The 16301-nt window shown below is 42.9% G+C and overlaps 1 protein-coding gene across 16 annotated transcripts in view; it reads left to right on the forward strand.

Annotated features, from left to right (window-relative positions):
* Positions 1-16301, forward strand: part of cac (calcium voltage-gated channel subunit cacophony) — an 87759-nt gene that overhangs the window by 13151 nt on the left and 58307 nt on the right. For all 16 annotated transcript variants that reach the window (XM_034326429.2, XM_034326428.2, XM_034326430.2 and 13 more), the window contains exon 2: positions 9112-9351. In XM_034326429.2, the coding sequence (XP_034182320.2) occupies positions 9113-9351 (239 nt within the window). In that variant the 5' untranslated portion in view covers position 9112. The remainder of the gene's footprint in view (positions 1-9111; positions 9352-16301) is intronic.

The following is a 16301-nucleotide window of genomic DNA, read 5'->3' on the forward strand; positions in this document are numbered from 1 at the left end:
ACATACGAGTGGAAAGGGTTAAAATTGGTATTTTAGTAGAAAGAGAAATTCAACGAAACCAAGGCAATAAACTTTACAAAGGATTGAATGGAGTTATATGGTCTCGGAGATTCCACGACTTCTTACGATTCAATCTGGTCACTGTTCGATGCTTTGATGCAAGTAAACTCGATTAGGCATCGTGTCGGGTTAATTCAAAGGGGATGGTTATTTAGTGCCAGAGAATTCTGTTTCCGTTACGATCGATAAATTAATTGAAAAGAAACCTATCTCGGTCTCTTGGTCGAATTAACAACAGTGATCACGAACGTTTCCATTAGTGGAAGTGAAATTTTAAGTTGATACTCAGGAAGGGTGGCAGAGGTGAAAAAAACCTAGGTGCAAATTGAATTCTCCCTGTGTTTTTTGGAGAGATATCATATATTTTCTCCATTCCTTTCATACCGTGCGAAAATTTTGAAGGTTTTATGAAGTCAGTCGATTTAACGGCAGAGTTTGTCGCGTCTCTTTCGACTAGGCTAACCGTTCGATTCGATTCGATCGGCTAGCGTCCGTGGAATCCGATCGGGAAATAGCTTTTCCGATTGAAGTCTGCATATACAATAGGCTGCCAATCTCTTGTCGGCTACCAGTTTGCCTTTCATAGCTGCTGCTATACGAAAGTATTCCACTAGAACGATACTGTGGGGATCGTGCGAGGGAAATCAGTAGGGATGAAAATAACTGATACTGCGTGAAAATGTCACAGTTTATTTTGCGCGCGACTTGTCTACAAGACGGTTCACACAAGAGTGCTTGTAAATACCAGAAAACGCTTTCCCCAAAAAGGGAATTCGACGTGTTCTAGTGGAGGGGGAAAGGGACTTCGAGTTGGCAAAACGGTGTAACCCCTTGACCCGACGGCTCGAACGTCCCAAAAACGGCCTTTTACCTTTACCTCCGCCAAGAACCTCGCTGGTCACCACTACACCACCCACCTACTACTGATTTTGGCTACGGTTTTTATTTTCGTATAATACATGTGCATATATTGAAACCTGTTGAGCCCATTCTCGACGCTAGTTGAACGCGCGCGTACTCGATCGATCTTCAAACTCGATATCCTCGAAAAGGAAGCCTTTTCTCTATATTTCTCACGCTTGTCAGCGGTAGCCGGAGGACTTTTAGCGAAAAAGATTTATTGGAAAATAAAATTACTATTCGGAAGGATTTTTCACGAGGTTAGCCTGGCACTTAGAGCGTTAAAGCTTACCAGTTCGGAGGAAGAGCGATCGAACCGTTTCTTCGTAACCCATCGTTCTCTGTAAACGTTTCAGAGGTGTGAATTTTTAAACAACAAACCGGAGATCGTTCGTCGAAGGGCGAATTTACACTGTACGAAGGGCTCGTCGGGGATCGATATTCAACTAGCAGCGAATTTAATCGGATAATAGGTTTTCCAGTTGACGAGGCAGTCGTACGAATAATACGTTTGTCAATCTTCTTCTGCGATTCCCGAGAAGCGGAATAAGAGAATTTCTCGGAACATTCAGACTCGATCCTCCTTTACAATGACTGATGCACCGGTATCGGAGGAAACTTGGCGAAATTAGTATTTCTACATTAGTAGAGAAAACTTTTCATGGATAGTCGCCAAAGTGGTTGGTATCTGATTGTTCCTGGATGTGCATCCATCAAACGTCGTCAATTTTCCGCGTTTCCAGTCCGAACTTTTATTCCTGCATTGCCACGAATTCTTACGAATGGTGATTGCGAAAGATCTTTGGAGCCAAGATGCGTTTTACTCGTGAAACGATCGTAAAAAGAAGCTTGTCGAGTCGCTTTACGACGCGGAAAAAGCATCGATCGAACATTTTCATAGCCATTGTTCGATTCTTTGAGATTCAAACCTTTTTTTGTCGAAGCGCGGGAGAGTGTGCTGCAACGATAAGTTAAATATCGAAATATTTGGTCGATAAGGGCGAAGGGCAGTTTCGTCGACGAGACTTTTTTACGGGGAAAATCATAAACGGCGTCTGTCAGTTTTATGAAAACTATAAAACACGGCTCGGTGCAGAACAATAAAAGCGTCGAGGCAGCTTTCACTGGGATACCAGAAAGAACAATGCCAAAGAATGGTCGAACTATATGGTTTTTTAACTATACCATTGACGTGAAATTTTCTGCAGAACGAATACATAGTGACGGTAAATGTATTAAAAATATTTGTAAACTTTGAAACGCTACGCTCAATGTGTTAAAACAGTCGACCGACCGCTTTAAATTCAACATTTTTATTATTTTCTATTATGACATTTTTGAGTTTTTCAAGTTCCTAAATGCTTAATGATCCTTAATTAATATGTTTATCTATAAAAAGTGTATTTATGTAGGGTAATATGTTCAATTAATCTGATTAACTCATTGTATAGCAGTTAGTTAATTTATCTAATCCAGTATAATTATCATTGTATTATTATTTTATTATTATTCTTATAGTAATTTATAAGATATAAATAATCTACTTTTCATTTTAAATATTTCAAATTAATAAAAGAAATACCGTAGAAATGTCTCAACTATTAATAATCTTACTTAATAATTTTTACATTTTTAAGCTGAAAAATAGTTTTTCATGATTAGGCGGCTATTTTAACACACTGTGGCGCTCGCTGTGTTTTACATAAAATCGTAGCGTAAAGAACATGATTCTAAGCGAAGTAATAAACCCGTTGGAGCTGTGTAAATAAACTTCAACGAAATATACCACAGACTGTTCTGACAACTGTAATATGGGTTTATCATTTTCAGAGGATTAATTCCAATTGTAGATTATACGAAAGGAAAGAAAACATAAGAGAAGATTACATCATTAAGATAAAGGAAGATTTTCTCTTCTGTGTTCATTTTCTAAAAGTAATTACGAACAAAGAAAATCATCGTCGTTCTTATATAATTACGTCGCGCATGTAAGAGAAAAGCAGAGGGACTTGAGCTGAATTAAGCTGTCAACCGTTCGCGTTTACATTTTGTCAAAGAAGCCTTTATGAACGTCGTTCGAGCCGCTTTGTTGAGAATTAAGGGTTAAGTTAAGGGTAACGAGGTATTTTTAACCAGCCTTTCTCGTTTAAAATAACATCCCGTCACTTCGGTAACTCTGAAATCGAGGAAGTCATCCTAGCAAAGCTATAAAAAACGACAACGTTCTGAATTATCTACAATTTCTAGATTAAAAAGATGGATAAAAAGTAATTTAGTCGGGAAAGTAAAATTTGGAGGATGTAAAGTAAACACAAAGTGGCATAAAGTAAATCTCTGAGTCACCTATTGAAATGAAATTTCACGCAAGAATGGGAAAATAAGAGGGAAGGATTGGATCCTTGATAAGATCGATCGTCGAAGGGGGGAAGAAAAACCTTATTCGTAAGAAAAAGGGATCAGGACAGGGTGAGACACTTAATTTCGTTCCTGTAAAGTCCCGTGCGTTGAATGCGACCAGCTCGATCGGATAAGACCGGATACACGGTCGTATCGATCGATCGAGAAAACAGGAAGCTTCCCCTTCGTCCACTTTCATTCTCTAGCTATTCACTTTTCGCTTTTACCCTCTGGAAATCCTTTCATTGTTGTTTACCATTCCACTCGAGCCTGCCTCCCTGTTTACCTTTCGCGGGTTAGTTGACTGACACGCGGTGCCCCTCCTCTACCGTGTCCTCTTGATAAGATTAAACCGTTGTTCTTATCACATAAATCCATTCAGGATTGTTCGAAAGCCTTCGTGAAAATATGAACCATCGTTTCTCCGATATCCAACGATAATTATTGCGTTACATCTTCGATGAATTTAATCGTCGACGAATAGCAGTAATTTCGTTGTCGGTAACAGAAACTCGTCGATTGTCGTCTGTAAATGCGATCGAAATGTATAGAACTCAATTATAAAGGTAGAGAGATTTGAGCGACGGTCAGGATGGACTTACCCCTGGAACGTTTCATGGTGTACGTCGAGCTTTGTGTTCCCGCCAGTCTATAGGTAGGTTTATTCTGCAGGTGTCGGATGCAGGAGGACGGTAAATGAACGGATCCTTCGGGATTCTCTCGGTCAGAAGATTTTCCTCTCGAGCCATTAATAGTCAATGAGGTTGACGATCAGCAGAGAAGGAAAATTAAATTCTACTAGCGAGGGAAACGAGTAAAAGGAGAAGGGAAGAAAGAGAGACAGATGGGTCAGAGTCTTTGTAGTAATACGCTTTCGGAAAATTCATTGTAGTTTATCTCCGAGACGCATTTCATTACGCGGACGACTTATCATATAATCTAATATATTACCAAGAAACGATATTCTCTGCGTTTGAATAAACGAGGTGTTCGAGAAGTTTTACCAACTTGTTCCTTGTAATTTTCTGCTCGCAGCAGAAGAGAGCTTGTAATCAAGCTACAGGCTGTCATTTTCCTTATTTTCTTGAAAACCAGGCGAATATTACTGAAACACTAAACTGGCTGTAGCTTGGAAACAGGTCGGTTGTGTATTCTGAAAATATGTTAATATGTGTTAATTCCAACGTTGTACGAAAACTTTCAAAAGGTCTCGACAAGAATTATTGCGTTTTCTTTCGAGGATCCGATGTAGAAAAACGAAAAGGCCGACTTGCCTGAAAATATATCGCGATTTGTCTTGATAACGATCCACGTCAGCCGGCGCGTCGCATCGCTTTATTTTCCTAACAGGGAACATTTTTCTTCGTCGAAAGCGTTACTTTCGTTGTGCCTTAAAAAATGTAATGATATTTTAGTCAGGATAGAGTGGCAGCCTCCTCGCAGAGGCACGGTCATTCTTGACCAAAACTTTCCACTTAACCAACACGCACGAGTTCTATTTCACGTTAGGTCAAACTTTGCCATTATAGCTACGGACACTGTTCAAACAAGTTCAAGGAAATTCCACGCGAACATGTCCACATAATCGTACTGGAACTGTAACATTATATATAATATTATATTATATCATTACACTATTATATTTTTTCTTTTCTTTTGTATATTGTAACAGCTTTGCACAGATCAGCAATAGCGTGTTCACAAAAATTTTTATTAACTATGAGTTATGTTGAATAATTGAAAGCATTATGTATCTATTCATAAAAAGAGTCATGCCCGTATATTCAAATAAATGAATAAATAAATAGACATATCAGTCACGCTGAAAAATGTACGAATTGTTTAAACTTGAATTCATGGGTTACGTGGTACTCAAAAACTTTGAACATCGTTGCAGGCAATGCTTCATTCTGTCAAATTTTCAAAACTTTCATCGTAATCCTTCGTAAGCTCTTCATGTATGTACATTTTGTATTCTATACGGTTGAAAGGTCCTCGTCACGATCGAACAATCGAATCAAATCGAGACTCGTTCAATTCTAATGCACGATCGGAAGGCAGGGAAGAATTCTTGTGACAATATTTGAATCAGGATGGATCCTCAAACAGGGGAAAATTTCAGATCCAACAGGGACGGTTGGTATGTTTGCGTTGTCCTTTCCTTTCCCCCCCCTTGGTTCCTTTTATGTGCCGTTATCACAAAACCCTCGAAGGGATTTTCCAGGTCCGATTTCCCGCTCCCTCGGCAGCGTTTTACGCGACGAACTAATTTCACGGCGAGTCGCTCCCCTCCGACTCGTTATTAGATTTCCCACGGCTGGCATACACACCAACCGAACGGAAGATGGTACCCCTTTGGGGCGGTAAGGAACGAACTCGGCAACGAAAGAAATAAAGATTTCTTGGTTGGAAAAAAGTCTGTGGAAGAAAAAGGAGAAGTCGAGTGACTACTGGATAAACGAAAAGAAATACGGCAGGATAACTGATGCGGAAAAACATCGCGTTACATGGGAAGAAAATTTTTCACTTAAAAAGGGAAAAATATGACGTGCCTGGAATTTATCAATTCATCGATTTTCTAAACTCTCATTAAATATTCTTTCGTTGTTAGCTCACTTTCACCTCTGGTGCACTGTCCTCGGGGAGGATACGAATTTACACGGGAAATCCTAAAGAGTTCATGATGTGAGACTGAGAGAGAACCGAGGTGAACAGAGAGGATCGAAGGAGGAAGCAACGAGAGATCCTTTTAGTTATTCTGTGCGCGTCACCGGAGGGTGGTTCGCGTAGGGTGAGGTAGATGGAGAATGAGAGGGGGAAGCAGGGGTTGCTGGGTAACAGGGTGGTGGGATAAGAGTTCCCAGGGGTGCCTAGCAACAGGTTGCTATCCTAAAATTTCGAGCACCGGGAACGAATTGACGTAGTGGGGATGAGAATACCGAGCAAATGTATAGGGTGGTTCTATGTAAAACTGCAAACGTTTTTCTGATTAAATATTATGTTATAAGGCTTACTGATGATATAATCTAGGGAGAGTAATGGCGACGTTAAGTCGTAGGATCGATAGGATTGGGAATAACAGAATGACGTAGAAAAAGTGTTAAAAAATAGGATAAAAGGATTATCCTCGATCGCGGTCATGATCTGGTAGCCGTTATTCTTCTGACAGATGGACGAGTATAAGTTAGTTACGCGTGTAATAGATTGGAATTCACGTTGCGCGGCCGATCAAACGGCCAGATATTAATTCGTTCGTGCAAATAACTGGGGTGCGGTGTGTTAGCGCGGAAATCATCGCCGATGAATATTCCACGGCACGATTCAATCTGCTGGCTGCCAGTCGAACTGAATCGAAAATCACGTCATTGTTTTCTACGCGAAGGACGTTGTCGAAGCTGAACGTATTCAACGTATTGTCCTCCCTTTCGTTTAACTTAATTTATCTCGTTTAACTAAGACGATGCATCGAGATAATTAAAAAACATCGGCGTATTGCAAAGTTCCATTTGGAAACGTTCTTCCTTCCCACAATAATAATTGATTCAAACAAGATGCAAACTGAATCGAAATTGTATTCGAGAAGATTACCGGCTGTTTCTAGCTTTGATATTCCACGCGAAACTTTGCCAGATTCGATTCGCATCGCGTTCGTTTTATTAGGATGGTCGCGTTAAATCATATCGGGTAATATCGTAACAAGACGCGTCGCGATACAAATCCCTCTGGTACGGTTTACTCAAACCGGAAATCGAAGAAACTCCTAACGAGATTTCAAAGCTGCCGGATGTACGCAGCCGCGGATCCTCTCCCGGTTACCGTTTACCTCCAACTCTCGCACATAATTTTCAACCGAACGTCAGAACTTTCGAAGCTGAGTTAATTAAAAAACTGCTACGATATCGATTTGGAGAGAAACGATGGATGGTAAGGGGGCTGAGAACGATAAATCGAGGAACGATGCTAGAAACCCAGTCTTTTCCGCTGGTTGCAATCGAAAAACAAATCCTGTACGAGAATTTTGGAAAGTGACATAAGATACGTAGATTCGTCACTCTGAAGCATTGTCGCGCATTTGTGAATTATATCGTTTATGTTCCTTTCGTTTTTGAAAAAGAAGGCAGAGAGAGGATACGGGTCTGTGGTGAAACGTAATAAGAACAAATAGCTAGGGACCAGGCTGTATAAAGAAAGCGAGCTGCTGGAATAAATAGAACACACTTTAGAGAAGACTCGGGGGAAAAAATACATAAGGATAACAAGGGTTTGCGTGGCGACACAGGACCAGAATGAAATTTATGGGTGTCGCTGACTCTCTATTTTTCTTTTTTTTTCTCTCTTCGTACATTGTAATTAGTGAGAACGAGATATCGCGATAATTGGTACGACTAAACCTTTGCGGACTCTTTAACAGGTGTGATAAACGGGAACGAAAAATAGACTAGAGTTAGACGCTTCCATGAATCTTCCTCTATCTTTGCATCGGTAGAAATCATTTTTAGTGTCGTGCATCGTTGATAATTAAACTGTTGGTATTTTTAACTCGGCTTAGGTGTCGGGGAATTTCAAAGACGACTATCTTTCGCATAAGAACGAAGATATTTTCTCTGTTTTAAACACTAGCGAAATAAGTGATAAATAAATTATTTATCAAGTTTTAATATTACGCGCGCGATGAACGAGGCGATGAGAACCGCTTGGTCCGAGAAACGAAGAAGTTGAACCACTTACAGTAGTAGGCCGCTGTCTGACTACATACGAGGCTTAATCACTTTCGATAGTGACTGGCACGAAGCGGCTGACTTATGAGAGGCAGATAAGCAAACTTTTCCGCGTGATTATTCATTTCTTTCGTTCGAAAGCACTTTCTAGCGCGTTATGGTTCATCACGATTATTAAACCCAGAAGAAAAAATAAAATATTCGGTGAAACGTTTCTTTCTATCGTCACGTTTTATCGCGTTGGATATTCGTGACCGTTTAATTACTTCACCTCCAAAATTCTTCAGCACTTCTAGCGGTTCAATGCCGGCAGAAGCACTCGTATGTGTAATAATATTTTATACAAGAATTGTCAGTTAATTTAATTGGTTTCGACGAAGAGACTCGTCGACGATGCTATCAACACGGTTTACGTTTAAATTAAATTAAAGGAATTTACGTGTGTTGTGTATGATGTAGATTTCTAGCACGAGGGGTGGTGTAAATGGAAACGAGGTAGGATATTGAAATCTTGCTAGCAACGATAGACGCATTAGCATCGGTGATTACTTAAATGAGAGATTATTTATAGGAGGAATAATTTGAACCAGAATGAATTTGGAAAGTAAAGAAAATGTAAAAAGTTGGAAAAGCTTGGTCGCGTGACTTGCCACGTTCATGATCCTTTCGGATTAGGCCAATCAACTTAACCCAATTGAAGTAGAAAACGGTTTTATTTAATTTCTTCCTAATCTTCTTAGTTCGCTACGTGTCTCGCTTAATCAGATGTACTAATTTTCTCTTGGAAGCCGGGTGTTTATCTGAACCGAAACGAACAGTCTTGTTGCTCGCTCCGAAACGTTTACATCAGACAATTATAAACTCCGCCGAGGTAGATCATTAACGCGTTAATTTACGAGGTTTCCAAGCTATTCTCTTGAAAATAATTGCATAGGGTGTTTCGAAAATAAAAGGGAGATTCATTTTTTTAATGTTCTTATTGTCTCGCGATACGAGAATTATTAATAAATAATGGATTGTTATTGTTTTGTTGCAGGATGTTGGGTGGCGTGGGAGGCCGGCACATGTCGACGCGTCGGCGTGGCAGTAGCCCGCTGGTGCGTGCAGGTGCGGGCCTCGCAGGATATAGCGGACAGGCTGCCTCTGGAAACTCGAACGATGCTGCGTTACCACCGGATCTACAGAGATACGCCGCCAGAAGGCGCAGGGCGGTTACCACCAGCGATCACAAGAGTTGCGCCCTCGTCCATAGCCGCATCAAATTCGGTGATATCATGTGAGTTTTGTTTTTCTGAACTACGTTTCCCAACGCTGACGAAATCATGACTGAAACGGTCATGTTACGAGCCACATCCTTATCCGTTTGTGGTCGATAACGTAGGAAACTTGCTTTGCGTTAGAATAAGTTTTTTGCGATGCAGCGCAGCTGTTGATAATGCAGAATGCTTCCGATAAGAAACAGGTATTGTTTCTCGGTGAGAATCTGATTACCAGCGATAAATAATCGAACTATCATAGGGGAATTTTAACTCGTTAAATATGGTATCAGATGGCGACAGTCGATGGTTGCGTCTGACCAATACAGGGTGTGCTCTACTGCGGCTGAATTAAGCTCTAATTTAGCGAGGTGTTTGTGTTTTGGTGCTCTCACCACTATCTTTCGACGATTTTTACCTTATCGATCAGCCTTCGATTGTTTAGCCATTACTTTGTCTTTTTATCACAGGTTGTCGTTACACTTTTTGCTGAATTTAAATTTGCTTTTCAGCTATGCAAACGATCGGATATGTTTATTCATATTTCCAGCTTTATAAACTGGGTAGCAATATCATTAGCTCGGGCATTTTACTGGTAGGGGATTAATTAAAAATTGTTGATCCTTCCGAGATATAAGTTTCTACCACGAACGTTTCTATTTCGTCGAACACCGATACGATCTTTATCATATCGTTGTCTGTTCTTTAACGTCGTTCAGTCCCGATTGACCGTGCGACAGCTGTCGTTGCGATCGTCTCGAAGGTGACTGCTCTAACCCTGTAAAAATAGAATCAATAAAAGGAATCGACGTTACGTGGAACTAGGTCTGCGCTATCGCGAATGAAATCGCCAAGGTTCTCGACCTTTGTCATTAAGACGGTCACAGACGTCGTCGATTTCGCGACGTCGTTCCTTTGCTTCGATTCTCATCATTTTTTTACCTTTCGTTCCTTAACCCCTTTACCGGTCACCGAATCCTTAAACCATTCCTTCTTAAGGGTTGATAGAAATAATTTTCTCTGCAAACATTCAATTGATAGGGATCGGAGTACGCCGCATGGTGTCGGTGGTTCTCTCGGTAGGTGAAGCTGGATTTTGGGAAGAAAATGTGCCGGCAAACCGCAAGCAGATTCGAGGATGTCGAAACGAACGATTTCGGTGTTGAGCCGATCGGGTAGCCAGGCGTAGTCGAGTCGTTCCCTCGACCCACACACACATGCCACACACACACACACACAGCCCTTCCCGTTGGCAGTGGTGTGTGTCACTGTGGTGAATCGAGTCGGAGTCAGAGTCATGGAGTCGAGTCGACTCGGTCGTGTGTTTCAGGCTCGTTGCCGGCTGCCGCCGTGAATCAATACCCGCATTGCGCGTGCCACCTCTCTTTCTCTTTCCCTCCTTTCTCTCTCCTTCTTACCCCCATCTCTTTCTCTCTCCTTCTACCCCTTACAACCCCGTTTATCTCTATCACACCCGATGGCCCCTTCTCTCTTCAACTATCGCTCTATCGCTCTTACACCTATTCTTCTCTTTCTTTCTCTATCGAGATTTTTCGCTTTTCCTTCTTCTTTCACCTTTATTGTTTTCTTTCTTTCGCCTCAAATCGTGCCAGCCTCTCTGTTTCTCTTCGTTCGATCCCCGTTTCTTTCTTTCTCGCGTTCCTTTCATTGTCACTGGATCTTCTTTCTTACTTCGTTACCACCGGGATCGGGTTTTATCTTCTTTTTATCGATGACGAAAGAGAGGCAGGGTGAAGCTGACGAGTATGGGACGCGTGGAGATAGCAGCGTTCCGATTAGGGGTGGATCGGGTGGGTGTTGCAACGGCTCGTAAGTGTTGCACGATTCCCGTACGAGGTGAACAGGTTTGCCAAAGGAACACGTGGTTGCGAAGGAAAGGCACGTTTCCTTTATCTTCTTACACGTGTAAATAATTCAACCAGCCGTGTGCAGCGCGGTGCACTTTAACGCATTCAATTATCCGGTTGAATACTTTTCTTAATACGTCCGCGAGAACGGTGAATCTGGACGCGGTCACGATGAGTACAACGTCTTGCAGGGTCAGTAAACTGGAGGATTTGCAGAGGTGACGTTCCCTTCTGGGAATGATATTTTCTCGTAGGAAAGACGTCGAGAAGGTAGCGGGTGTTCGGTTACTCGTCGGCTTTTTATTACGACGAATAAGACGATACGTCTTCGAACGTTATTCCAGAGTCATAAATCCGGGACTAGAAACTTGAACGAGAAAACTGCATTCAGTTTTTTCCTCTCGCCACGACAGAAGCGCTGACGCGTCGCGACGATTTTCATTAATCTTGCAATTAAGTCGCGGACATTTACGTTGAAAGTTGAAGAAGATAATAAGAAAAGTTGGTAAGTAAAATATCGGTTCGGATATTCCTGATTGTTTTTTTTTTGTTTCGCGTGGAAACGGGGCGAAAGTTTGATAAAGACACGGTACGTCTTGGAAGGAGCAAAGATGAGTAAGAGATCACGTGTACCGGTAAGCAAGTTAACGTGAGAGAAATGGATTAATTTGCGAATGATGGAAAAAGCGAAAGAGATGGCACGCCGCTGAAACCTTACGTTTCTATCCTCGGTATAAGGAGACGTAAATCCATTTGGCTCCGCTTTGGTGTCTAGCAGCTCTTACGTTAGAAGACCAATAGATGACGAAGCTAACGGGGTTCAGATGACTTGACTTACGAAGCCCCGCCATGCTCTCGGTGCAACGTACCGTTTTCCTTTCGTTATGCCCGGCAATGAAGTCGTTTTTCGAATGCAGGTCATAGAATGCGCTCTAGTTTTCTTCGATGTTCATTCAGCATCGCCCCAATGATTCCAATTATTCAGGATACGATCGTTTCATTTCTTCACATTAACGTTTCCACTTGCTACATCGCGTAAATTGATACTTGCTATTAAATTCACGATGATTTCATCACTGTCAACGTATTAACCTTCGAACGAAGAAGCCAGGTGAATCGTGATTCATCTATCGTGCCAGTCAGTGGTACGATCTACGAGAAAACTTTCCTACCGCCGAGCAATCTTATTTTAAAGGAAGAAACTTGATCACGATAACGTTACAACTTTCTAACGATGTTGCGTGTCGTGTGCGTGAAGGTTGAAACTGCGTCGCCGTGTAAATAGGGCGGCCGCAATTAATAGGTTCAAGTTAACCCTTAGCGTTCACGTATAGAGCTGTTAGTCGATAAACGGGACAGCGTAGTTTGCGAAACAACTTTAGCCGCACCGGGTATATTGTGTTGTACACGATATTAATGCAACACCGTAAAGTTCTGCTGGAAAATAATCGTATTCGCAACTATGTAGGCAAGCCGAAAACAACATCGTCGTAAGTCTGTTGGTTCTTTGACATCTCGAAAAAGTCGGTATCGAATGGTGGTTGATCAGAGGGATTGGAAGGTGGGGGTTCGACTGTGAGAATTTTAATCGAATCATTCGATCGGTCTGTCAAAGCATAGAGGTGACGTCACTCGGTCTCTCGCCAATCAAGATCGAACGAGAGCATCAGATGTAGCACGGCCGATCGAGCATCAGCCGTTTTCAGCTTGGTTAAAATCGTCGACGGGAAAACGCGCTTCGTTAATTCGATATCTATCGATCGATCGATCGATTCAGCGTCCGAGGAACGCGGCTGGAAGATGGTTCAGTAATCAAAAGAAGCGACGAGGACGAGCAATGAGGAGTAGATTTCTAATGCGACGGATCGTCGTTCTTAATTAATCCTTCCATCGCTTCTCGTCGTCTTCGTCGTCTTCGTCGTCGTTGGTGAGAAAGAAGAAGGTTACAAATTTAGCAGAGAAATTTCAAACGTTATCCGAAAGTTAGACGAGCGCATGGGTGGTTAAGATACTCGCACATGTCACACGATATCTCTATCGGTATCTCTCGCGAGGTACGCGTTCGTGGATGGATAGGAGGGGACGAAGAGGGATGTTTGCGAGCAAAGGGAGGTCTGTACGGCGGAGCAAAGGGGGTGAGTTCTGGGTAGGCAGTCGAGGAGAGTTCGACGTCCCACATTTTCTCCAACCCCTGCCAACAGCCAGTCCACCACCTACCGGCTCTTCTTCCATCTCTTCCTTCCATTTGCCCTTCGACCTCTCTCTTTCTCTCTCTGTCCATCCCTTCTATCGGCCCTCTAACCACCACCCTGCCTGCCACCCTGTTCGCCGAGTCTCGACAACGTTTCGCGATCCCATCAACGAACGAAGGTCTACCAGGCACACCGAGACCCGACGACGTGGCGCACCTCATTGCACTTATTGTCTCCTCCGGTCGGAATAGAAGCGGAAACGATGAAGACTACGAAGACGATGAACCGTGCTGGTCGGTGGAATGGGGTGACTAGGGAAGGAAACGAACGGTAGAGGAGAATAATCGTTGAGATATTCGAAAGAATCGGTAAAAAGAGAAAAGCAATGGGGGAGTTTGGACGTCAACGAGACACTCGAAGATTTATCGTTGATTTAGGAATACAAATTTACTCAGGTTCTCGGAACATCGAATTAAAAGATGGCATGAATGCAAACACCTGTTCTTCGGGATTGCATCTTCGGTTCCCAGGAGAAATCGCGAAAATTTCCCGAATTTCCCGGTCAGATTCTGCAAGCCAAGTGGATAGAAACAATATTAATGGACAACACGTAACGATGCACCGGATGCACTTCCGTATAGTCGGGTTGTCAAAGTGCACGCGTACTTGGGATCGATTTCTCTTTCCCTCTCCGTCCTCCTGTCTCGTCGTTCCTCCGCTTTTGTCCCTTTTTATCCCACTTTCATGAAAATACTCGCGAATTCAGCGTGCACGGGCTGTTGGACAGGGAGAAAAGGTTTCCCCGTCTCTGCTCGGCTTGGTCAGCCTCGTTTCCGACTTCGTGCACGAAAAAGCGCAGGGACCCGCGCGGTAATTAAGGTAATTGGGATAATAATGTTTGGCAGAGTGCGACGTCACGCGATACCAAGACCGATCGTTTCAACATCGACGATTCCTTCTTCTATTCGTTGCCCTCTGTTCGCATTGAAAACTGGTACAAGACCTATTTCTTTTGTCTTCCCACCACTGCTCGCGGGATATCAAAATCTTTCGGTTTTTTTTACGGAAGAAAAGAAACAAAATGTAAAATAGACGGTCAACGACGATCTACGTCCGTTTTGAGAGAAGCTGCGTTTACCGGGAACGATAGGGGCGCAGTTAACCGTGTTTCATTGTTCCGGGACGAGTACGCGAGATTCGATCGGAAGTTTCGTGCCAGCCACGGCGTAATCGGAGAATCGAGCCGTTCGACTAACTTTATCTCGATTCGAAGGCAAAGTACTTCCGATACAACCGTGTCTATCGACGATAGTCCGCTTCGCTACGGTCAGCCATGAAATTTTAATCGTTTCACAGCGATTTTATGCCAGACGCGTAGATCGTTGTTATTCTTGGCGACGTAGTTTCAATAAACGATGATTTATTCGGGATACAACGTCGTTCCCTCTTGTTCCATGATACTTCGACGCTATAAAGGTCGCGCGAGTATTTGCTTATGAAAATTTCCATTAAAACACTTTCCACCTTAATTGGTTGGATTTTGGAGAACAACAATGTAGGCGTAGGCAAAATGGCGTCCAGGCGGAATCCAATATGGGTTATGGTGTTTATAGGCTGGCAGGCAGGGGGTTGGCAGGCAACCGGGAGCAGGTTTGAAACCTGGGCAAACAGCCATTAGTAATCGATACTCGCGTAAACATTGTACCGACACGCTTCAAGAAGAACCAATTAATTTACCACTCGATTCGCTTTCGTGCCAATGTTTACGCGCGATTTCTTTCCGTTTCGTCGGTTCGGCTGTAACCAGGTCGAAAAATTGCGATAACGAAACGAGCCGGGAAACGAACGGTTGATTTTCCGTTTAGACGAATCGCACGGTGACAGCCGCTCGACGATCCTCGAGGACACTCGTTGTCACACGGCTATGCAAGCCAGGGGAAAAAGCACGAATTGCAAATTAATATTTCTGGCCAGAGACTGTGTTGAAAATCGAGGCCAATCGTGGCAAAAAGTTGTACCATGCCGTAGTCTGCGTGAGACACGAATGGCTTGGATTTGCTGCTGTGAGATATCGCATGGTATCGTTTTAGGACGTTCATGGAGTTTACAGGGGACAGGGTAAGCTTATTTTATATACAAGAAGGTTTTAGGACTTGACGTTTATATTTACTCATCTTCAAAATAACGCGAGCTCGTTACATTCTCGTGAGAACTATTTGACAGAGATTAGAATCAAGGGTAGAGAAGCTGTTATCTCGATGAGCGTTCGATGAAGTCGTCGAACCGATTTTGCAACAGACTTTTCAGACCGATTTCCAGTTGGCGTGGCAGCGAGGACACGGAAATAAGAGCGAAGACAACAACAAAACGAGTAGCGTCGGGGGTGGGTCGGGTTTGTACAAGGGAGAGAAATATCGTAAATAGAAAAGCTACGATGAAGAAGACGGCGAATGCCCTGCCGTTCGACCTGCAGGTGCAGAAAACTTGACCGAGTTTCCGAGGTACACGCGGTGCAGGGTGACCCAGATTTCATCTTCTCTATTTCCCTCTCTCTCCGTTGCTTCGCGGTTCTCCCTTGTTTGCAACCCCTGTGTCCGAAGACCCCCATGTTCGCGTTCGGTACACCAGCTACGACCTTCCCATAACCTATAAACCCCTTATAATCGCGAGCAACGAGGCTTAGTTTGCTCTATCGGTTCTCCACCCCCGTAACTTGAACCCTGACTCGATCGTATTCCTAATCTTTAACACGTTTCGTCGCTCTTTCCCCTCGCGAGTTCCTTCATTGATTCGCTTATAGATTTCGTAATCGACGATTGTTTATACGTATAAATAAAACAAGTATTTATAACGCGTTTAACGCGCAGTAGAAAAACAGATCGATGAGCGGCGACGACGGTCCCTCGGTCT

Source organism: Osmia lignaria, chromosome 3 (genome assembly GCF_051020975.1).
Source record: "Osmia lignaria lignaria isolate PbOS001 chromosome 3, iyOsmLign1, whole genome shotgun sequence".
Lineage (NCBI taxonomy): Eukaryota > Metazoa > Arthropoda > Insecta > Hymenoptera > Megachilidae > Osmia > Osmia lignaria.